Below are 23,289 nucleotides of genomic sequence, written 5' to 3'. Positions count from 1 at the left end.
CACAAATTGACACCAAGGCAGAAGTACAACTTTAATAATGGCACGCAACCTCTCTAGCTGCACACACACCCGTTGTTTGCACTGTTTAGAAATGTTTAAATGCATTTATATAGCGCTTAGACCCCTGACGAGGTGTCGAAGTTATATAAAGTTATATAAACTGATTGTGAGTCATTCCATAAGACTCACAGACTTTATACCAGGGGTTCTTTGTTTCTCTCTTGCAACGCTACATTGAACAGCTCAATAACACCAGGCTGACTTCTGTGGATATTCAGATCTCTGCACCTGCGCCACAAAACCCGAGGCAGTCTCCCAAAACACAACTCTGCACATTCCTCGTTCCTGACTCAGGCTGCAGCAGAAGAGCACGTGTGAAAGTGAATGCATTGTGTGCGCGCACTCTGCACCTCGGTGCCAGTTCTCTTATCTGATGCTCTATCCATTTCTTACATTCTTTTAATCAAGGGAAGGATATCGGCCCTACTGTTCCATTGTAGGCGACACTTGGCCCCGGGCGATCTCCTACCTACAGCGCTGAAAATTATTGAATTCGGAGTGTGTTTATTAAAACATTAAGACATTTTACATAATAATCCACATGCAGGCTCGACTCTACAGCTGCTCCTTCATTTGTTCACATTCACATGATTTGGAAATGTTGCCTTCCAACGAGGGGGAAATAAAAGTACTGAGAAAGGTCCCATGGCTTGTAATTTCGTTCACTTTCATGTTCTTTTGTCCCTTTTAGCTGTGCTTAAGCCGATTATCCTAGCTCCCTTTTTGCTTTATTTAAGACAGTGATAACACATTATTACAGCTTTTATGAATACTTTACTCTCTGGGTTAGCTTTGTACTTGGCATCAAGGGCTCTCTCTGAGAAACCATCCAGTCACAATTTGCTCCTTATAGATACAAATCTTAAATTTCTTTTATAGGTAACTTGCAGGTGCAGCGTCCTTGTGTATGCCTAGTACTGAGTGACAGTGAGATACTGCAGTGATGGACACGTTTTTGAAAAGGAAACAACTGGACTCTGAACAAAATTTGGAGCCAGATGAGAGCCCAAGTATGAGTGGGGATCAAAAGAAAGCAAAGATGGTTAGCTCAAGCAAATTCTCTGGCACAAGGCAATATAGCGAAAGCTATATTTCATTTGGATTTACTGTCACCGGAGATGCAAACAAACCAACTCCACTGTGCGTGGTGTGTGGTGAAAAGCTAGCTAACAGTGCTATGGTCCCAAGCAAACTTAAACGCCATCTCCAAACGAAACACCCTTCGCTTCAAAACAAGAATGCGGACTATTTTGTTCGCCTGCGTGAAAACACGGAGAAACAGGCAACTTTCATGAGAAAAACCACAAAGGTAAATGAAAGAGCTCTTAAAGCTAGCTATCAAGTTGCTGAACTTATAGCCAAGTCAAAAAAGTCGCACACTGTGGCAGAGACATTAATACTTCCCGCCTGCAAAGCTATTGTAGAGGAGATGCTCGGACCTGAAGCAGCTAAGGAAATAGCCAAAGTCCCTCTCTCAGACAACACAATTTCCAGACGTATTAATGACATGTCTGCAGACATCGAAAGTGTGGTTTTGGAAAAGATCCGTATCAGTGAGAAATTTGCATTGCAACTTGACGAGTCTACTGATATCAGTGGACATGCTCAACTCTTGGCCAATGTGCGTTTTGTTGATGGTGATGCAATTAGAGAAAACTTCTTTTTTTGCAAGGCATTGCCAGAAAAAACAACAGGAGAAGAAATTTTTCGTGTCACATCAGCATACCTTGAACAAGGAGGACTTAAGTGGGAAAACTGCACAAGTGTCTGCACCGATGGAGCTGCAGCCATGGTCGGGCGCACCAAAGGCTTTGTAAGCAGAGTGAAGGAAAGAAATCCAGATGTGATTGTTACGCATTGTTTTTTACACCGTGAGGCCCTCGTAGCCAAGACTTTACCAGCAGACCTAGTTCATGTGTTGGATGATGTTGTGCGCATGGTAAACTTTGTAAAGTCACGACCCCTAAAAAGTCGCATATTTGCAGCTTTGTGTGAGGAGATGGGAGCGAAGCATAAAACCTTGCTGTTTCATACGGAGGTCCGGTGGTTGTCGCGTGGCAAGGTCTTGGTTCGTGTGTATGAGCTGCGGGAGGAACTTAAAGTGTTTCTGACAAATGAGAGGCCAGATTACGCAAAGCTGCTTGCAAGTGATGAGTGGTGTGCAAGGCTGGCATACCTGGCAGATATATTTCATCATCTGAATGAACTGAACACACGAATGCAAGGCCGAAATGAAAACCTGCTTACAAGTACAGATAAAATAAATGGATTCCGTTCAAAGGTGCAACTCTGGCATCAACACGTGGAAAGTGGCAATCTTGAAATGTTCACACTCACCAAGCAATGGCAAGGTGTTCACACTGCTGCACTGTGTGAGATAATAGTTAAACATTTAAAAACTCTCGAGGAGAGGTTGTCATTTTATTTCTCTTCAGTCTCCACTGAATGCCTTGACTGGGTTAGGGACCCTTTTAGCTCAGCATCAGTTGGTGGAAAGGACATGACTTTACAGGAGCAGGAGGAACTAACTGAACTGAGGCAAAATCGTGGTTTCAAGCTAAGATTTGCTGATCTACCTTTGGATAGTTTTTGGTTGGATACTGCCAAGGAGTTCCCCCTTCTGGCAAACAAAGCTATTTTGACATTGCTCCCATTTTCCACTACATATCTGTGTGAGATGAGCTTTTCAAGCATGATTGCTATAAAAACTAAATACAGAGAGAGACTGAGAGCTGTTGACGAAGAGCTACGTGTGTGTCTTTCTTCGATTCCAGCCAGAATATCAGCTTTGTGTTCTGCCAAACAGGCCCAGGTTGCGCACTGATCAATAAGACCAGTGTTTTATAATTTTTCATATTTCTGTTTACTTACCATTTCATAATAAAGTAATTATAAAATACTTTCTTTGTGTTTATTTGATTCCTATTCAAGAAAATTACTTTATATATAGTCAATATAGGCACAGAGTTAAATTTTTTAACATTTTCTAATGGTGGTGTGCCTCGTGATTTTTTTCATGAAACAAGTGTGCCTTTGCCCAAAAAAGGTTGAAAAACGCTGGATTAGACAAATTGTAGCCTGAAAAATATGGAAATTTCATTGCAAAAGTTTTCGAACTACCCTTTGGAGGTGTAGGACAATGTTCCCATTGGTTATACATAAATAAATTTCTAGGTGTTGCAGATTTATGCAAGAAATGATGACCATAGTGGTTATAACAATACATTTGTTCATAGTCTGATGAACACTCTAAATATTCATGACTTGTGAATACTGCAGACATTTCTAGATCAGACATCATGTTATTAACAGTCTCGAAGTCCCAATCATCAGCAAAGGTACTAGAGGTAATAAAGTCACTTAATGAAATTTTAAATAAGTGTGGAATCTTCAAAAGCTCAGACGGGCCAAAAATGTCATATTCAGTTCTGTCCCAAACTATACCATCTGGTATAGGAACGGCTGTGATGATCCCTGCTGCCAAGTCTCTTGCTTCACGATGGGATGATTTGTGTGGCTGGAGAAGTAAGTTCACTCTTTTACTTGCTGTGTCCATTTGAATATATCTTCCATTTATCAGCATACCCAGAGTTATTACCAGAGCTAACCAAAGTAGAAAGAAGAATATTCCCAAAACAATCCATAGTGAAACCAGATAAGTCTTTTTCAGGAGATGAAAAAAGTCTGTTGCTTGTTCATGGAAAGTTCTTTGTGCTGGCGTTGTTTCAAGTTCGATGGGATCCTCAGAAAACGTATCAAAGTTCATGAAATAGCCAGAGGCAGTTCTGTCAATGGTTGGAATTGCATCAGGATTCGCTGAATTCGCTAGAACCAGTTGATCACTTGTTACTTCGTTGTAGACATGTGTATCAGGATGAACTGTTATTTGGGTTTCAAGAGGGACGAGTTCCATAGCTTTGTTGCTTAGTCCTTCATTTCTCACTGCAGAATCTTCAAAGTTGATGAGTCTTTCAGTTTGAACCTCTTGGATTGTAGCTAGAGGAGTGCTTCTGCTACATTGGCGGAGTCCACTTGGCCTACTGCTTAGTATCGGCCACATAGTGTGGTTTGATCAGGTCGATGGACACAAATCTTTTTTCCTTTTTACCAGCAAGGGGCGCAAAAAGTACTGTTATTGATCTGTGGATTGCTAGGACAGGTACTGGTTGTCTGTAAAAAGGCCCAAATTCCTTCTGGTCAGCGATCTTTTCTCTGACTAGATCACCAAGCTTTGGGATCCAGACAGGCCTTTCTGGGACGGCTGTTTTTTCCCCAGTGATGGTTGGCTTCAGGAGCACGTTGCTTTGTTTCGTTCTTAGATCATTTAAGTCCTGTAAAACAGCCAAACGATCTTTGATATCAAATTCCTTATTTCCATCACTGTGCCTTGCATATCAAGGTCCGGTACCAACATTCTAGTTCCAAATAGAACTTCATATGGAGTGACACCCCCTAGAGAACTTCTTGGCAAGTTATTAAGTGTGCGCTGGACCCCATAAAGGTGTTTGACCCACCCATCACCCGAACCTAATACCCTAGCTGTTATAGACTGCTTTATGTCCCGGTTTTTCTTTCCACAACAGAATTTCCCTCAGGATGGAATGGAGAAGAATACCGCAATGCTACGCCCAAACTGGCCATGGCTTCTTTGTAAGCTCGAGAGCTAAACGCAGGACCCTGGTCAGAATGTAGTGTGCCAATTGCGTATGTGCCGATAAAGACTTGCAAATCTTTTATAACAGTTCGAGCGTCAGCCGAGCGCTGAGGCCACATCCATAGGAACCTTGATTTAGTGTTCGTGGGATTGCATTTGTCCAAGAGGACGCCTGCACGTAGATAGTCTAATGCTGTCTAATAATGGTGTCTGAACTGGGCTGGCTATGTTGTAGTCTGGTATCTGGTGGCGTTCTGTACTGCGATCTCTATTGCAGTCTATGCAGTTATTGATTCAGATATGAATCAGTGTATTCATTCCTGGCCACCAGTACATCTCTTTTAGTTTTAAAATTGTTTTAGAGATCCCCTGATGTCAGACCCTCTCCCACATGAGCTTCGTAAATCAAAGCTGCTCTTCGTTCCATGTTTGGTATTACCCTTTCCCCCACTCCAGGGATTCGAGCAAACGGAACATTGTTCACATCAATTATATATGAGTATTTGAGTGGAAATGTTTTAGGTAACTCTGCACCCCTGCCTTTGCTTCAAGCATTGACAGCCAGCATTATTTCACTGTCTATTTTCGTTTTTGAACGTGTGATTGCAGCTATGGAAGCAAATTGCACAGCCCCATTCGCGGCTTCATCAGCCAATGAATTCTCTTCAACGTGAACGCCATCACGTTGATGACTCAGCGTGTGTTTCACGTGAGTGTTTTGTAGTCCGTTTCGCAACTGAACTACTTGTTCCCAAAGCGTTTTATGCTTGATTGTGCCACCTTTTGCATCTTTGAAACCATTTTGAAGCCAATTCTGTAAATATTCATTGTAAGATTGAACACAGTAAAAAGAATCGCACACTATGAGTGTTTTCAAGTGCCATCTTGAATGCTTGTAGTTCAGTTCGCTGAGCTGTACAATCTCCTAGAGATTGCGTTTTTGTGACCATTGGCCTGAATTTGCCATTGCTCATACAACCTTTAACAATTGCGCATGCTGCACTGTAACCTTGTTTACTCTCCGTAGCGGGTTGTGCAGATCCGTCAGTATAAATTATAAATCCGTACTGATCAAGAGGGAGAATTCCAGTAGGCAGAGGACGTTCGTGTTCGTATTGCAGGAATGCTTGTGTTTTTAAATAAGGATCCAAAACAAATTCAACATCAGTTACAGCAAGAGAATTAACCCATTGTATCCATCTTGGATGTAAAGCTTTTGCATTAGGAATGCTAGCTTTAGTAACTGCCTCTAAGGCTGGTACAGGAGTCACAACCATAATGCGTTTCCCCTGTGCTAGGGCTCTTTCTTTTGCTACAGTGGTTTGAACTGCTGTCAGAATCTTTTCTGTAGAAGTGAATTTCATTTCTGCTTGGGTATACAAGTGTGATTTGTATGCAATTGGTACTTTTTCACCTTCGTTAAAAGTTAAGTAGGTGAATCCGCATTGACCCGGAATGATTCGGATCACTAAGTTGCGTACGTTTACGTGTGTTTGCAAGTGTTTTGTTGCTAACATGACTGTTTGAAGTGAATGCAGAATTTCTGTGTGTTCTTGTGTCCAAGTTGTGGCTTTGAAATCGGGTTTGATTAATTCGTAGAGAGGTTTAACCCTCTCTGCGTAGTGTAGAATGTATGTTGTTGCAAAATTCAGGAAACCTAGAATCGACTAAGTTTTTGCAGCGTATTTGGAGGTTGGCGCAGCGCACACTTTTCTAAAAAGTTGGCTGCCAGGCTTTTGCCTTCACTTGAAAGTTCATATCCTAGGAAAAGGAGGTTGAGATGGGCAATTCTGGATTTTTTAAAGTTGAATTTGTAACCCTCAGAGGCGAAGCCCAATATAATGGTGTTCACCCTGTTCAAGTGTCTGTCCAGGTCATCGTCTGTCAGATATATACAGGGTCAAGACTGATTTGCGTATGGCTGGGTTCAAACTGGAATGGCATGGTGAGCAAAAAAACGATGGATTTAGGCCTAGATCTCTGTACTGGGGTGAATATATGACATTGTTCTGCATTCTGTCCATCAACTGTTGTTTTTGCAGATATACATCATCGACATATGACAATGCCTCGTCATTATAAATTAGTAGTAACTCTGTTACTCTTGCTGAGAATAACCCGGGCTGTTTTTGAACCCCTGTGGGAGTCGACAAAAACAAGAGTTTAGGTGTCTGTAATCCAAAACTAGACAATATGTTTTTTCTGGTTTGGAAACAGGAAACAAAGGATTGTTCACTGATGAGGTGCATGTTTCAATCACCCCCTAGTATTCAAGTTGATCTAAGGTCTCCCTGACCTGTTTTTTAGCTTCTTGCTTAACAGGGTACTGCCTTTGTGTAGTTGGTTGATTTTTTTAACTGAATTTTGTGGTGAAGTGAGTCCGCATCCCATCCTACATGATTCTTATATAATGCTGGGGCTTGGGCCACTGCCCATATCCTGGCATAAGTATATTTTAAGTGTACTGGAACATCATTGGAGAAGGCTGGCATAATGATGTCTTCGCCATGTGGGCACTCCCTGACAAATTCTGGTGGCCAGTCTTGTTCTGCTAGTATATCATAAGCCTTTGAAAGTCTCTCCCAAAAGAGTGCTTTCACTTTTCTTGGTATGTCTCCCTCCATCCGGAGTGTTATTTCATATAACCTATGCGGAGAACTAACCCTGGTGTCTGCAGTTTCAACTTGAATGTCCTCATTCAAGTCCACTGTCTCCAGAAGCCCCTTCAGGTTCTGGCGAGCTATTGTTACTTCTGCTGCGCTGTCCAACATTGTCTGAGCCCATTCTCTGTTCTTGAGTTGTGTTCTCAGTATTCTCGGCATGTCTGATCTTCAGATCTCCTATCTTCTTTTTGGACAATTGAGGTTTTGGTTTGTTTTTCTGAACGTGTTGATCGTCTTTGGACTTCACGCGTTCTTCTTTGTTCTCTGACCGTACTCTTCTTTCGGATGTCTGTGATGATATCTGAAAGGTACAAGAGGAACGTGTATCAGTATCTTGATACCTGTCAGGTTTTCTCAAATTATCCCTATTCCTGAGGTTGTACCTCCTTTCAGAGGGCTCCTTTTGAGGAGACCTACCTCAGGATTGAGAATCTTTCTCTTTTGAATGTTTATTTTCCCACTTCTTTTTAGAAGAGGTAGGAGTGTTTTAAGGAAAGACCTTATCAGGACTTTCAGACAGTTGTGGTTTAACTGTGTAATTCTATTACATTTTGTATCTGTTTAAGTAATTCTACGTCTGACATTGCTTCAATGTCAGGATGAGGTGTGTAGCCGGCTAAAATCGGCCATGTTGCTCCTGGTCTACCTAGTGGACCAAGCTTGGCAATGTGATTGTAATGTTTTAGGGCGCCTTCAAACCAGAGATCATGCTCCTGGTATGTGAGTGGAATTTCAATATCCTCGAAAGGAATATATTCCTCAGGTGGTTCATCTTCTTTGTAGAAGTGAAACGTTTTACATACTGGATTTGATTCTGGGAATACTATCCATGAATATAATACCTCTGTCTGGTGAGATTAAGGTGCCTCTATCACAAAAACTGCCCTACCATCTCTTGGTGTTAGGCCAAGTTTTATACGTTTTAGAGTGATGGCTCTCCTTAAATTTGGAGCGATGATTTTTGCATTTTCATCGGTTTCATCAAAACCTGTAAAATCAAAAGCTGCTGCGACTTCGTTGGGTACAGCTCCACCAGAAGCGGTGTTTGTGCCGTTTTCGGTCATTGTTTAATGAACGTTTCAGAGCAAGTTCCAAGGGAACAAAGATAAGGTGCACAATATTTTGGAACACTGGATCCTTCAACGTTGAACAAACCAAACAGCTAATACATAGGATTATTGTCCTACTCAGCTATGGCGGATATTATCCCTACCCACTCCAGACGTCTTATGGAGTATTATGAGTAGGGGTCTCTGAGAAAAGCACGACTGAGTTACTTCAGTATCTAGTGTTAAATTAGTGCCTTACTAAACCGTTGGGCGCCATGTAGTGTAGTTCCTATATCCCTGATAGGCTCTGTGCATTGGAATAATATACACTATAGTTTTGACATAGGACTGCGGTCAGTATGTCTCTATTGAGTTCATTAAACTTAATTACTTGTGTGTGCCAGCTAACTCAGAGGTCACTAGAAACTTCTCAAATATACAAGAAGGGATTCGTTTCTGACAACCGCATAAACATGACAACTTTGTTTCCCTTAGAGTCGGAACAATCTCAGAACCGTGGAAACAATAGATAACAGTTTCACTCAGTCAATCGTACATGCTTCGTTTCTACAGAGTTGCACAGAAATGGAGAGACTGGCGTTTCAATAAAAACGGTTTATTGAACAGTCTTATTTCTCATGCAAGAGATATGAACTGCTACAATCGTAAGACTGGATGCGAAGTACAATACGTACAGGGTTAGCAGTAAGATAAAATAATACTGCAATGGCATGGTTTGTAGCTATGACATATATTCATAAAATACATACATAAATAACACAGGCTAAAATGTGAATACTCATCTGATGCTTCTAAATAGTTCTACCCCAGTGTACCTAACCTAAGTGTAGTACGAGGTAAGAAGTAGGTGCTGTTTTCTAAAGTATAGTTTTTGTTTTGCCAAGAGTTGCCAAAAGTTTCTCTAAGTTCTAGTCTGCTCCATACTTTAGAATGTGTGAGGTTGGAAGCTCTTTCCGGAACTCGATATCTAACACCCCGCATGGGGAGTCAGAAACACTGGAGCTGGATTCTCTGCGCGAAGGATGACAGCGTCTGGTCAGTGCATCAGGCGGAAACTCGATCTCCTTCCGAACTTGTCGTAACGAACCGCAAGTAGGCAGTCGAACTGGACCGTACCGGAACCGTTGTATGCTAGGGCAAGTGCAGGTATATTTATACCTTGAAAGTGTTTAGGAATGCCTGTATTGACATAAAAGTCGGGCATCGCAACATCATAAATGAACCCCTAAGGAATAGATATTCATGCATAATAATGAGTTCTTGCAGAAATCAATATCGAAGCAAGGAAAATTCCTAAAGGCTTAAGAGTCTGGTTCTCCAAGAACTCGTTGTGATGTGGATTGATGGATGTAGGAGACCATGCCTGTATTTGTTTAGCATGAACAATGCTTAAATAAGGGCTGGATTTTCTATGCCTAAATAAGGGCAATATGAATTGTACCTATATAAGGGCATAAATTGGGAAACCTATATACGGAATCTAAATCTACACACAACATACCGATAAACCTGATTTTGCAGTCCCTTTTGAAAAGGGTGTGAAGATATCAAAAGGGAAGTAGCAATGTAACAACTCTGTTGCGATAAATGGATAGGGACCTGAGTTTAGGTTATCTCTTAAGACTGAGGCCTTCTCAATTATATAAAGGGTTGAGTTGACCTCACAATTCTTGAGAAGGGGAGATGTCTTGCAACAGTCTGGACATACTGGGTTAATTAATTGCAAATGTGAAAATACTGCTTTTTGACTATTCTTAGCGAGGTGATTATGCGAAAAGAGTAGGCCTGTTCAGTAGGTCTGTTCAAATTGTAAGAGTTCTGTTTTAACCTCTGTTAATTAAGAGGAGTACCAGGGGGCAGGCTTCTTACGTTTAGTGGCCATTTTTTTTATCAAAGGGACATGTAAGTCAGCTACCTCATATACCCAGGTATCAAAAGTGAGCAGTGAATTTCAACGGAATGAGAAGTTAGCTTCATCAGAGTGGAAAGATTGTAGTCAACTACCAGCTGTCAAATGCAATTTTTTTGGACCAGAAGTGTGAGGACAGTTAATCATTTTTTAATGGCAGAAGATGTTTGCCCGCCCAGGATGATATGGCTGTGTAATAGTTTGTACATTAGTTGGCCCTGTTGGCAGTGTCTCTGTAAAACCGTTCAGTGTCATCCACATACTGAATTAATTCTTTGCTTTCTAGATGACTCCATATCTATCTGGGGTATTATTGTTGGAGTCAAAAAGACAATTTGGTCGCTAGCCGTCATGGCGGACGGCTTTTGAGTAGGCTCCGTCCAGCCCATTAGACATCCTTGAATTATCCTTCCCCCTTGGCCCCAATACCCCCCGCCTGCCGAGCCTGAAGGTCGGGTGCAGCGGCGCCGCTGTTTGGTGTGGTCCGGGGTCCGGAGCGGCATTCTGCGGAAGAGACGGGATTGCGTCGGCGCTGAGGCCTAGGCGTGGTGCTGGAGCCGCGGCCTCGAGTGCGGCCCAGCGGGCAGATCCTGATGCAGTGGAGCGGCTGCGGGGAGGTCGCTCCCCCCCCCCCCCCCGACGGAGGCACAGAGTGAGTTGTCCAGCTGGCGGGGTGGGGTTCTACAGGTGTGTCGGCGGGGGCCACCCCCCGTCCCCCCCAGCGATCGGTCGGTCGGACCGAGAGGGGGAGAGAGCTAGTGCATGGGGCGGTGCTGACCGCAGAGGACGCCATTTTGGGCCCCCCGGCCGGGGAGCTCCCGAGGCCCGTGCATGGCCCGACATGGCTGGTGATCGGCGGAGTACCGCTCATCTTGGCGCTTCGCTGGTTGGGCCATTGTGGGGCCGAGGCCTAGTGCGAGGACTTTGGTGCAGAGGCGGGCTCGGCTATTGTGTTTCGTGGCTGGGCCAAACCCCCCCCCCCCCCCCCTTCAATCTGGGCCTCTGCTGCCGGGGATTGCAACTGGCTGTCGGCAGTCGATCCGGGCTGCGCCGAAGATAAGGGCATCGCGGGGTGAGTGAGCCTGCTTTCTGTGGTGGGGCCTGTGATCCCTGGGGCCCCCCCCCTCGTTGCTGATCCGGGTCCGCCTGGGGGTTCGGCGGTGCTGTCGGCCCGCGTGGGGGTGTTAGGGGGCGGCCGGGATTTGTTGAGCCTACAGCGCTTTGTGGATGGCCCGGAGGACCATTTTGTCCGTTGCCCGAGGTGGGCCTGTGGCCCTGGGGAGGCCTCTTTGAAGACTGGGGCTCTGGGGCACACCGTGACGGTGGGGGCTTGTGCAGTGATCCTGGGACGCACTGATAGAGCTCTCATCACCTGGGGGCCGGTGAGGGGCGTTGACATTCGTTTGTTGAGCGGTGCCACTTGACACACGAGGGCGAGTGCTGGCCGTCGAAGGCTTCCAGACGGCCGCTTCGGCAGTTGGATCGGGCTGCGCGGACCAGTGCCGGATAGTAGTGTTGTCCTGAGCTCCATACGAGGTCCTGTCGGAGGGTACGGGGCCAGCGCCTTCCCGAGGGAGGGGGGTTTGATACGGTCTGCCGGACTCAACATCACGAGGGATAAAACCAGTGGAGGACCCTCCAAACAAAGTATGTTGGACAAATTTGCTGGTCCGGGGGGCTCCGCCGGGGCGGTGGGCAGGGCCCAGGCTGCTGTACCGGACAATGCTGCCCTCCTGGCAGCTATCACCCAGTCCAGAGACGCCCTGGATGCCAAAATAGGGGCAGTGGGCTCCGATGTTATGTTGCTACGCCAGGACCTGCGTAATGCAGTGGCATGTATCACTGAGTCTGAAACTCGGATTTCTGGGGTGGAGGATGTGGTGTATACCCTGCAGCAATGAGTGGCATCTCTGGAAACTACCCAGTGGGGTCTGCAGCTAGGGTGGAGGATGCGGAAGGTAGGGCCCGGCGTAATAACCTCCGCTTTGTTGGTTTTCCGGAAGGCTGCAAGTCTGGAAGTATGGAGAGGTTTCTTACCCAGTGGCTGGAGAGTTGGCTACCAATAGACTCCCTCTCCAAATGCTTTGTGGTGGAATGGGCGCATAGAGCCCTGATGCAGAAGCCTCCCCCCCCCCCCCCGGGGCTTGACCGAGGCCAGTGATTGCAAGACTACTTAACTATAATGATAGGGATGTGATCCTTAAGCAAGCCCGGGCCCACGAACCTTTGCAGTTTAACAATACCCGTATATATCAGGAGGAGCCAAGATGGCGATCGGGACGGCAGCGTAGGCTCCCGGCTCCGTGAACCTCCACATCCCGCACAGATATCCTGCCTGAGATCCTTAGCCTGCGCTACATGCCCGTGTTGGTGGTTGAGAGCGGCGACCGATCGTGTGATTCTGAAGATCTGGCGGCGGTACCGCCGGAGAAATGTTCATTTGAAGTTTGCGGCCTGTGCAACCCTGGAACCGGGACCTCGGGTGGACAACATGGCCGGGTAGCAGTTCAATAACAGCGGCCATTGGTGACTGGGTGGAGTCGGAATACCGGAGCGGTGCGAATATTGGCCTGAATTTCGCTGTGGTCATTCCTGCCACTGAGCGTAGCGGAACGGGTGCATGCCCGAGGTGGCAATTCCAGGATTCTTCGGTAATTGCCTGAGCCCTCGCCAGTGAGCTGCTCGGACGCTGCCTGTAACTCGTCCTGATTTTCGCGGGCTACTCCCGAATTTTCGCGGGTACTGGTCCAGGGTGAGGATGGCTGTTACCTGTGACCACACACTGGACACATATTTTGCCTGCCCCCGGAACCCTGTTTGCAGTGACATGGAACTGGATGCGCTTGTGCCTGAGCCCCGGTCCCAATCTGGGGTGGAACTACCCTGCGGCCATCTTGATAGGATGGAGTCCATCATCCTGTATACTGGGTCTCAGCAAGATTGGGAGTGTGTGGCGAAGAGGAGCGTAGCATAGCGGGCGCGGGGAGCTGTGCTGGGGTACGGCGACCTTCTCGAGGCTCTCGGTGCCCTCCATTCCACCCTGGTTCACGGCGCCCGGGTATTGGGGAGAAAGCTTGATGGTATCGCGTCAGCGTCGGAGCAGTTGCGATCTGCCTGTCCCCCGGTACACAAGGATTTGTTTCACTTTACACAGGAGGAAAGTGTCGTGGCCGCCCCTGTGAATAAGGGAAAGCTGGAAACTTCGGACAATGTGGCAGCGTGTGGTCGGCTGGCTGTGGGTTTGGTCTGTTCCGGAGGTTTTGGATTTGAGCAGAAGGTGGTGACGTTGCCCCGCGCACGGCCTCCGGCGACCCAGGCAATATTCAAGCAACGGTCGCCTGCTCTGGCTGGTTCCTCCTTCCTGGACCTTGTGTGCAACGCATGTCCTGGGGCAGTACCGGGAAAGATGATCCTCCAGGATGATGACTGTGTTGGTATTCAGCGACGTCCACACTACATGTGTGTGTCGCTTTCTGGTCTTTTTTGGACGCTCCTCTTCCTCGTCACATTAGACATGGCAATGGGTCGAGGGGTATGCATTGGTGGATTCGCAAAGAGAGGCCAAGGATAAGGCTGATCCTTCAGAGGTTGTCATTTAATAGGCGGGCGGGCGCGGGGGATGCGTGCTTTCACGGCATAACTAATAGTGTAGTAGGTGAATAATGCTCCCCATTTCTCTTTGACATGGTCGATTTTTGTTGTTTACTGTTTACCTTGGGGAGGAACATATTGTGCGGGAGGGAGAAGCCGGGGGCATGTTTGAAGGCCCTCCTCCAGTTTATTAATAATCTCTCCATTTCCCCGTCAGGTGGAGTTTCCTTTCTTTCTCCTTTTTCTCTGTTTCTTCTATATTTCGGGTCTGGTTCTGGGGCGACAGGCACACTGCTGGGGGGGGAGCCGTAGTCATTTGCAGGGGTGCAGGGTGGGGGGTTGGGGGAGGGGATTTTTTAGTTTTTTACTTTGTTTATATGGCCTCCTTTTTCTTCTCTTATCCTTCTTTGTCTTTTCTTTTCTGGGGTCAGCACGGTAGGTTTCCTTCGCTGTCAATCACTGCTTTTTCATCTGTGCCTCAATTTCCGTGGTGTTTTCTGGGTCTTAGGGCAGGGGACTGCAGGCGCAATTGCTCGTGATATTCCTCCACATCCTGAACCTCCTGTTTCAGCTCCATTGACTTGATCGATTGCTGTTTATTGTTGACGTTTACTATTCTGCCTGCCATTTTTCGCTCCTGGGAAATTGTTCGGCACCTGACCCTTCCATCCTCTATTATAAAATGAAAACCTTTTATATCCTGGTTTCCTACTAGTGCTGTTCAGTGGCCAAGAGTATACTAGCATGGAGAATCTGCTCCCCGAGGTGCTGCATGTGATTAAAATTTGCTTTCTGTTACTCTAACTGCTTAGCGGCCGGCCCCGGGGGTTGTAGGCCCATACTTGTCTTTGGTTGAAATGTCAATAAAGGTTTTTAAAACAAAAAAAAAAAAAAAATACCCGTATCCTTATATTTCCGAACTATACCAAACAGACTCAGCAATTGCGGCAATCATTTCTCGCAGCGAAGGTCCGCCTGCGGGAGCTCAAGCTTCCTTATGCGCTGCTCTACCCGGCCCGGCTGCGGGTGGTCTACCGCTCCCGCACATACTTCTTTGACTCTCCGGAGGAGGTCTTCTGATGGACGGATGAGACGGTGCGCCCTCATTCCCCGCCAGGGACGGAATCTGACTCATCCTCAAGCGGGGTGACGCGGGGCGGGCCTGGTGGCCGGGTGAGGGGGTCCCGCCGCTCCAGGTCCAGGAGGCGATCCAGGTCCGGTGGTGCACCGTCGAGCGGGGGTCAGCGTTGGATCAGACAGCACCAGCTGACTAACTTATCTTTGTATAAGCGCATTCATGAATATTGGACATTCGTATGGCGGTCAAGGGGGCGCTATGAGGGCTGACATCCCTGTTGGTTATACCAGGAGGGGATGGTGACTAGGGGATGATGGGCTGTGGTTTGGGGATCCATTGGTGGGTGTGGGGTGGTGCTCCCCGTTGGGGTCTACCGGCACTGCCTGCCGCGACAGGTACTTCACTGTTCTGGAAGTACGGGGTGGGGGTAGGGGGTAGGGGGGTTGTGTTGGGAGTTGTTGTTGTCCTTTTATCGCACTGTCCAATTGTGGGTCGGAATTGCGCTATGTGACGTGTCCTGAGCCACTGGGGGCTCCTCCTGTTCTGATGCTTTGGCATGGCTGTCCCTACGGGTAGATCGCTGGATTCCTTGGGGTCCTTGTGCATAATGAGCTGGAATGTCAGAGGGGCGCTGGATAAGATCAAGCGTGGCGCTATCCTTAAGCAGGCTAAACGCGCCGGTTCGGACATTCTTATGCTACAGGAGACACATCTTATGGGGACGAAAGCACTGTGCTTTCAGCGATTTGGATATATTCAGGTGTTCCATGCAGGCTTTGCGCGAGGCTCAAGGGGAGTAGCAGTCATGATTCATAGACTAGTTCCTTACACCCATGTTAGAGCGTGGAGCGATACACAGGGCAGATACCTCTTACTCCAGGGTACGCTGTGGGGTGAGTCTGTGATTCTTGGGAGCGTGTATGCCCCACCGCCGCTGTCCTGGGGGTTTGTTGAGAAGCTTGTGACCGTGTGGGCAGATATCCCAAAGGACCTGGCAGTGGTTGGTGGGGATTGGAACGATGTGCTGGATCTTGCTCTGGACAGGCAAAGGCCCGACGGGGCCCCAATGGGGGGGTAATTCCACCAAGCTTCATTCCCTCGTGATAGGCCAGGAGTGGGATGACCCATGGCATCGGCTGCATGGTGCGGTTCTGAGGTTCACGTATCTCTCGGCGGTCCACGACTCCCTCTCACGTATTGATTATATCTTTGTGTCTTGGGGTGATGCTGGCAGGGTGGTTGAGGCTGATATTCTCCCCCGGGGCTATCTGATCACTCGCCGGTGGCCGTTACGCTGCATGCTGGCTCTGTGCGCAGACCATTCCGGTGGCGTCTTTCCGTGTGGAACCTCCAACAGGCGGAATATAGGGAACACATGGGAGACGCCATAGATCATTATCTGCTGCAAAATGTGGGGACGGTGTCGGCAGCGGCGTCTCTGTGGGAGGTGATGAAGCCCACGCTTCGTGGGGTCGATATCTCCTTCTGCGTGGCGGCGCGCAGGGCCCACAGGGAATCTCTTGTGCGGGCAGAGGCGAAGATCTTGGCTCTAGAAATGCGCAGTGGAGATGGGGGGGGGCGGCAGGTCCGCCGCCAACTGTTGCTAGCGCAGCAAGATCTCTCTTCCCTTTAGCTGGACGAGGCCCGCCAGGCGTGGTTGGCAACCCGCAGCAGGATATATCAGTGGGGGGACAAATCGAGCAAACTTCTGCATAGATTGTGCCAAGGGGCGACAGGCTCTCTTGTTCTCCCGGGGGTGGTCGGACCTGATGGAGTGCCGATCTCGGATCCGTCGGCCATCGCAGAGAGCTTCGCGGTCTATTACGCGGACCTCTATGCTCCCCGTGAATGTTTGCCGGCAGAGGTCATTGCCCGATTTTTAGATGATCTCCCGCCCAGAATTCTGACTGACGAAGTAAGTGCGGATCTTGACCGCCCATTCTCGGTGGATGAACTGAATTCTGCTCTTCAGGAGCTGCAGCCTGGTAAGGAGCCGGGTCCCAATGGATTCCCGAACACATTTTTTAAACGATACTCCCAGCAGCTCGGTCCTCATTACTGTAGGGTGGTGGAGGAGGCTAGGGAGGTTGGTCGTTTGCCTAGAGATTGGCGGCATGCTGAGGTGGTGGTATTTCACAAACCTGGCCGGCCTCCTGAACACCATGCATCTGATCGTCCTATCTCCCTTCTAAACGTAGAGGCTAAGGTGTTGGCCAAGGCGCTGGCCAATCGTCTCCGTCCTCACATCTCGTCAATTGAGCATCCGGACCAGGCCGGGTTTATGCCCCAGCGGGCGACCCGTCATAATATACGCAGAGCACATACAGCAATTGCGGCAATTGGGAGCTTGGGGATACGCGCGGCCCTTTTGCTTGCAGATATGGATCGAGCTTTTGATTCATTGAGCTGGGAATACCTATTCGCCCTTCTACGCCGATTGAATTTAGGACCTCGCTTTCTCTCCTATCTGACTTTACTTTACACAGACATAACAGCGGCTGTGCGTGTGGCTGGCTCTGTCTCGTCGGTTTTCTCCATTGGTCGAGGTACCCGGCAGGGGTGCCCTCTGTCACCCTATCTGTTTGCCCTGGCAATGGAGCCTCTAGCTGCTTGGGTGTGTGTCGATGCGCAGGTATCAGGGCTTGAATGGGCTAATGGCTTGTCGGATCGTATCGCCTTATATGCGGACAACGTGTTATTCTTTCTTACACAGCTAGATAGGACTGGCCTGCGGTTGTTGCGTATCATGCAGGTGTTTGGTGAGACTACCGGCTTGTATATGAACGAGCGTAAGTCTACCCTCTGGGTTCTGGGGGGGGGCCGACCCTGGGGATTGGGCCTCCGCGGTGCAGGTGGCGCGTGGAGGGCTGAAATATTTGGGCGTGTTCCTATCGGATGCTAGGTCGACCTCGTGGGAAAAGAATTTGGTGCCTGTATGGAACAAGGTGCGTGAAGATCTCAGAGTCTGGTCCCACATACCCTTATCTATATATGGCCGCTCGGCCATTTTCAAGATGGTTGCCCTTCCTCGACTGCGGTATCAGCTTCAAAACCATCCATATCCTATATCTTCGGGTTGGTTCCGCCAGGTGAATGCGTCACTGGGTCAGTTTCTCTGGGGCGGGGGGGGTTGTGAGAGTGGCTCTCCGTACTTGTTTTAAATCCACATACTGCGGGGGCCTAGCTACTTCGGATATTCTCTCATACTATATGGCCTCCCACTTGCTGGTCCTTAATGAATGGTGGTATGGCGACAGGTCGGATCCGGCGTATAGCCTCGAGCGCCGTTTGATGGGAGATCATTCTCTACATACACTCCTTTATTCTGCGCCCTTGCGGCGCTCTTTGCCGAGTGTGACACAACTGGTATTTCAGGTTTGGAGGCAGGCTTTGCGGAGGATGGGCTGGTGGAATCGCCTAACTAGAGAGACGCCACTATGGCGAAATGGGGGCCTGCCGCAGCTGGCGGCCATGCCCGGCTTCCAGGACTGGGATGCGATTGGGATCTCCACATTGGGGGATGTCATGAGGGGTCCCGTCCTGAAATCCTTCCAAAGACTTGCAGAACGACTTTCAAATGCAGCGCACTCAATTTTTTAAATATTTGCAGTTCCGCCATGCCCTATCTCCCTGTCTGAACTGGGGTGGCAGAGTGGGCTAAAGAACGGTGATGGATTAAACCCAGATCTGTTGACTGGGTGTGAGTGTTTGATTGGTTCTGATGCTCCGTCCATCACCACCCCCTTTTGTACCGCTTTGTTCGCCATAAGTTGGCTGGGTATGCTCAGACGTGAGTCCCTTGCTCACTTTGCCACTGGATTCAAGCAAGCCTGGCTGAAGACGGCTGAAATGCCAGAAACCGGTCCTAGGAAGCTTGTTTCCGGTCCAGGGAAGGCATGGCTTGGCAGTTCGGGCTGGACTGTTCCCATGAGGCACAGGGTCAGACTGATTTGCATATGGCTATGTCTGAACTGGGGTGGCAGAGTGGGCTAAAGAACGGTGATGGATTAAACCCAGATCTGTTGACTGGGTGTGAGTGTTTGATTGGTTCTGATGCTCCGTCCATCACCACCCCCTTTTGTACCGCTTTGTTCGCCATAAGTTGGCAGGGTATGCTCAGACGTGAGTCCCTTGCTCACGTTGCCACTGGATTCAAGCAAGCCTGGCTGAAGACGGCTGAAATGCCAGAAACCGGTCCTAGAAAGCTTGTTTCCGGTCCAGGGAAGGCATGGCTTGGCAGTTCGGGCTGGACTGTTCCCATGAGGCACAGGGTCAGACTGATTTCCATATGGCTATGTCTGAACTGGGGTGGCAGAGTGGGCTAAAGAACGGTGATGGATTAAACCCAGATCTGTTGACTGGGTGTGAGTGTTTGATTGGTTCTGATGCTCCGTCCATCACCACCCCCTTTTGTACCGCTATCTCCCAGTTTGGCGGGTCTGGAGGAGTTGGACGACTTCAGCCCAATTGAGGCGAAAGTTTTCATGGGAGACTTGCGGGACCATAAGATATCGAAAATATACCAGTCCCTTGTGACACACTGTTCCACATCTCTGCAGCGTCTCCGCGAGGTATGGGAAGAGGATGTGGGCCCGCTTGAAGAGGACTGGACGGTGGCCCTGGCCTCCCCACGTGGGGCGGCCATTGCAATGAGCCTCCGACTCATCCAGTTTAAATACCTCCATAGAGTGTATTTTACCAGAGTTAGACTGCATAGGGCGGGTCTGGTGGCATCCCCGAACTGTCTTCACTGCTTACATGAAGAAGGGACGCTGCTGCATACTATATGGGATTGTTCTGCGCTGACTAGGATCTGGAGGGGTGTGCTGACATGCCTCTCAGTGGTGCTGGGTTGGGATCTTCCTCGGTCTCCTAAACTGGTGCTCCTGCATGTTATGGACGATATAGGGGGAAATGTCTACAAGCGTCACCTGATGCTCCTGGGCTTTACTCTTGCTAAGCGGGACATAGCGAGGGTTTGGAAGGCGACGTCCGCACCCTCTGTGTCGGGGTGGAAGGCAGGGCTAGATTTCTGCATGGGCCTAGAGGCCCCCATTTTTGTGGCACGGGGCTGCCCGCTTAAGCATTATAAAATTTGGAAACGATGGGCAGATTACAGGCGTTTGGAGCTGGAACCTTCCCCAGCGGAATAACTGTGTGGGTGGCAGTCTTTCTCTCCTTGGTTTTGGGGGGGTATGTTACATTTGTGTATTGGGTGAAGTGGTGTTTGGCGGACATGTTCCACAGCGAGGGTAGAATCGTAGCTCTGAATGTACTTGCTGTTATTGCTGGATTGGCGGTGCGATGGGGTGGGGGGTGGGGGGTGTTCTATGTTGGGTTGTTTGAAGGGGTTGCATTTTTTATGCATGTCCCTTCTGTAATTTTCTTTTGGTATTTTATGCCGAAAATGTCAAAGCCAAGATATTGTTCGTTGATGCTACGGAAGCCTCTGGGTCGCAGAGCTCCGCTAACTGTGTATTTGACAAATAAAATTTGTTTACAAAAAAAAAAAAAGACAATTTGGTGATGTTCTTCTGTCTGTATTGTTCCACACCTTTCGGTGCCCAATAAGTGCATTATTTTATATTATCTACAGATAAATTGAAGTAAGGCATTTATCACTCACCAGTTAGGGGCCGTAACAGTAATGTAAAAACTATTTTTTGCTTATAACTTCTTCATAATGTTTATGACATGGTCTACAGTAAGAAATTTGATGTTGCGTGGGGTGTTGGGGTGAAAAGGACCTCTTGCCTTCTCTGAAGCTAATCTTTAAGGTTGTAGTAAGTTTCTTCTGCCTCTAAAGTGGCCCGAATAACTGATGCTACTGGCCCTTGGTCTCAGTGTTGCTCCTATGAGACTCTGCAAAATAATTACCATTATTTTCTTAAGTAGCTCTTAACACAACTCTTATTGCCGCTTCCAAGCTCTTTAAATAACCGGTGCTACTATCGCCCAGTTTAATGGCACTCCTTTTACTTACCTCTGAAGGAAGAAACACTATGTTGGGCTTGCTGTCGTTCAGTCTACTGACTGGCAGGTCAAACTAGATGTCAGCAGTAGCCATTTAACTAAGTGATATTGCTTCTTATGACCATATTGAGTCAATTTGTAATATTGAGAAATCGCTAGTGATTCGTATCAAGAACTACTTTGTATTTTGGCCACTTCTTTTGTCGAATAGGCAATAACTCCACAGTGGAAGGCTTTTATCTATTAGATGATGGGATCCCAGCGAGTAATGGGCAATGCATCCCACAAACAAGGCACCAGGTGCTTAAATCTTGCAAAGAGAACACTCTCAAATAGCATCTTAGCATCTTATGCATTATTAGTGTGTGGCACATACTTGTATTTTCCATGCTCCAGGATCAGGCTATTGGAATTGTTCCAAACAGGACATCTTACAGTCAAAGAATTTGAGCTCTTGTTACTGAAATCACTGTGAATAGAATCCCGTCTAAAGAATTAACTGAAATCAAGTGCAGCAAGAGTAATACCCAGCGTAAGGGGGAAGCAATAGGAACAAAAAGAGAGTTGAAGTAATGGTGCTTCCCAGTTTGATGTGCATTTTGATACTTGTGTAGTTTGTTTCTTGTAGGACTTGTGTAGTTTGTTTCTTGTAGGACACCAGAAACCTGAACTGGATGAGCTACTGACATAAGGGCCTGGAAATCCTGAGAGCTTTGTGTGGCCTGTAGGGTGTATGAGGAAGAATCGGATCAAATATTTTTGGCAGTCATTACCACCAACCCATCTTACTCCTTTTCACTATCCCTCTGCCACCCTTCCATGAGAAGGCTAGAAATTGACTGTTGTGGGGGAAGCGACAACTTAAAAGGCCCATAGACATGCTGCTCCTCCTCTTTCACGAAATGTCCTTGGAGTTCCTTCCTTCCCACTCCAACTTGACGTTATTCATAAGAAGATGTGTTCAAGGTGGTGACTTTTTTCAATTAATTTAGCAGCATCTTGGGTTCTGGCATTAGGCAGCGCTTCTCTGCATGTTCCTGTGCATTGGCAGCAGCTGAAACACAATCCTGTTTGGCACTTGAGTTCTCTTTTTATAATACAGCCTGACCCTCTCAGGTATTGGCACTTGGGCAAGTAAAAGCAACATAGAAAGGATACATTCTCGACGTTTAATGTTCACAACTACTTAATGGTGTAAACATTGAAAATACATTAACAGAGTTTCTCTAGTGGTAGTGAATGAGTAACTGTTGCCCATGGCATCTAGGGTACATTCCTCAACACAACCATGGAAAGTGAATACATGCAGGTTGCAAGAGTTGTTATTGAAAGGGTAATACATGACCAAAGGCACTTCACCTGGAATTAAATTGACCTCACCCCAAATTCTGCTGTGGGACTTTCTAAAGCATTTCCACTTGTACCGAAGACCCCATGGCACATTCTCAAGTGGATCTGAAACTCTTCTTATAAAAGATGTTCTATTTTTTTCTTAGCCAATCCTTACGGGGAGCCCTACGTGAGGCCACAATAGAAATATGACAGGGGAAATGTCAGTATCGGACCATAGCTTATTCTCTATCTGTCTCACTTGGTCCGGGAGTGCCCCGACTGTTCCCAGATGGTACTTTCCGGCGTCGCTGGTTCGGGACAAGGAATCTTGTACCAAACTAAAGGAATCCATTACTGAATTTTTTACTATCAATAAACTGGAGGACACATCGGTGTATACCAACTGGGACACATTTAAGGCTGTCTTTAGGGGGAAGTGTATTGCTGTTAATGCGGCACTAAATGTGCAGCGCACTAGGGAGAGGGAACAACAAGAGTTGGAGCTATCTTCTCTTGAAACCGCTCACAAATTGAACCCCACTAGGCAAACCTCGCGCAACCTGACGGCGATACGAGGTAAGCTCCGGGCTATTTACAACAATGGGGCAGAGTTTACAATTCTTAAATTGCGGCATTTCTCATATACTCAGGGCAACAAAATTGGTAAACATCTTGCCAGACAGCTAAGGGATAAACGTGAAAAATAGTACATAGGGGGCATTCGGGGACCCTCTGGTGATATCACGCACAAAGACGAGGACAAGGCAGAGATCTTTGGCGCCTTTTTTATAAAACTCTTTATTCTGGGGGAGACCCTGGACTTGGACAAACAGCGAGAATACCTCCCGACGTTACCCTTGCCCCAGGTGTCCACTGAATGGAACAACCTACTCGTCGCCCCTTTTACCTTAGAGGAGGTTACCAATGCTATTAAAGCCCTGAAGCCTCACAAGGCTCCT

At 47.7% G+C, this 23,289-nt stretch overlaps 2 protein-coding genes across 3 annotated transcripts in view; both read left to right on the top strand.

Moving 5' to 3' along the window:
• The window catches only part of TECPR2 (tectonin beta-propeller repeat containing 2), a 616,143-nt gene that overhangs the window by 21,960 nt on the left and 570,894 nt on the right, over positions 1–23,289 (top strand). The window lies entirely within an intron of this gene.
• LOC146798965 (zinc finger BED domain-containing protein 5-like) overlaps positions 1,004–23,289 on the top strand; it is a 30,610-nt gene continuing 8,324 nt past the window's right edge. Inside the window, exon 1 of the mRNA XM_085627810.1 lies at positions 1,004–1,873. Within this exon, the coding sequence (XP_085483936.1) occupies positions 1,004–1,873 (870 nt within the window). The remainder of the gene's footprint in view (positions 1,874–23,289) is intronic.

The sequence above is a fragment of the Triturus cristatus genome, chromosome 9 (genome assembly GCF_964204655.1).
Source record: "Triturus cristatus chromosome 9, aTriCri1.1, whole genome shotgun sequence".
NCBI classification, from domain to species: domain Eukaryota; kingdom Metazoa; phylum Chordata; class Amphibia; order Caudata; family Salamandridae; genus Triturus; species Triturus cristatus.
The sequence above is the reverse complement of the archived record's forward strand: the minus strand, read 5'-3'. Positions and strand labels throughout refer to the sequence as shown.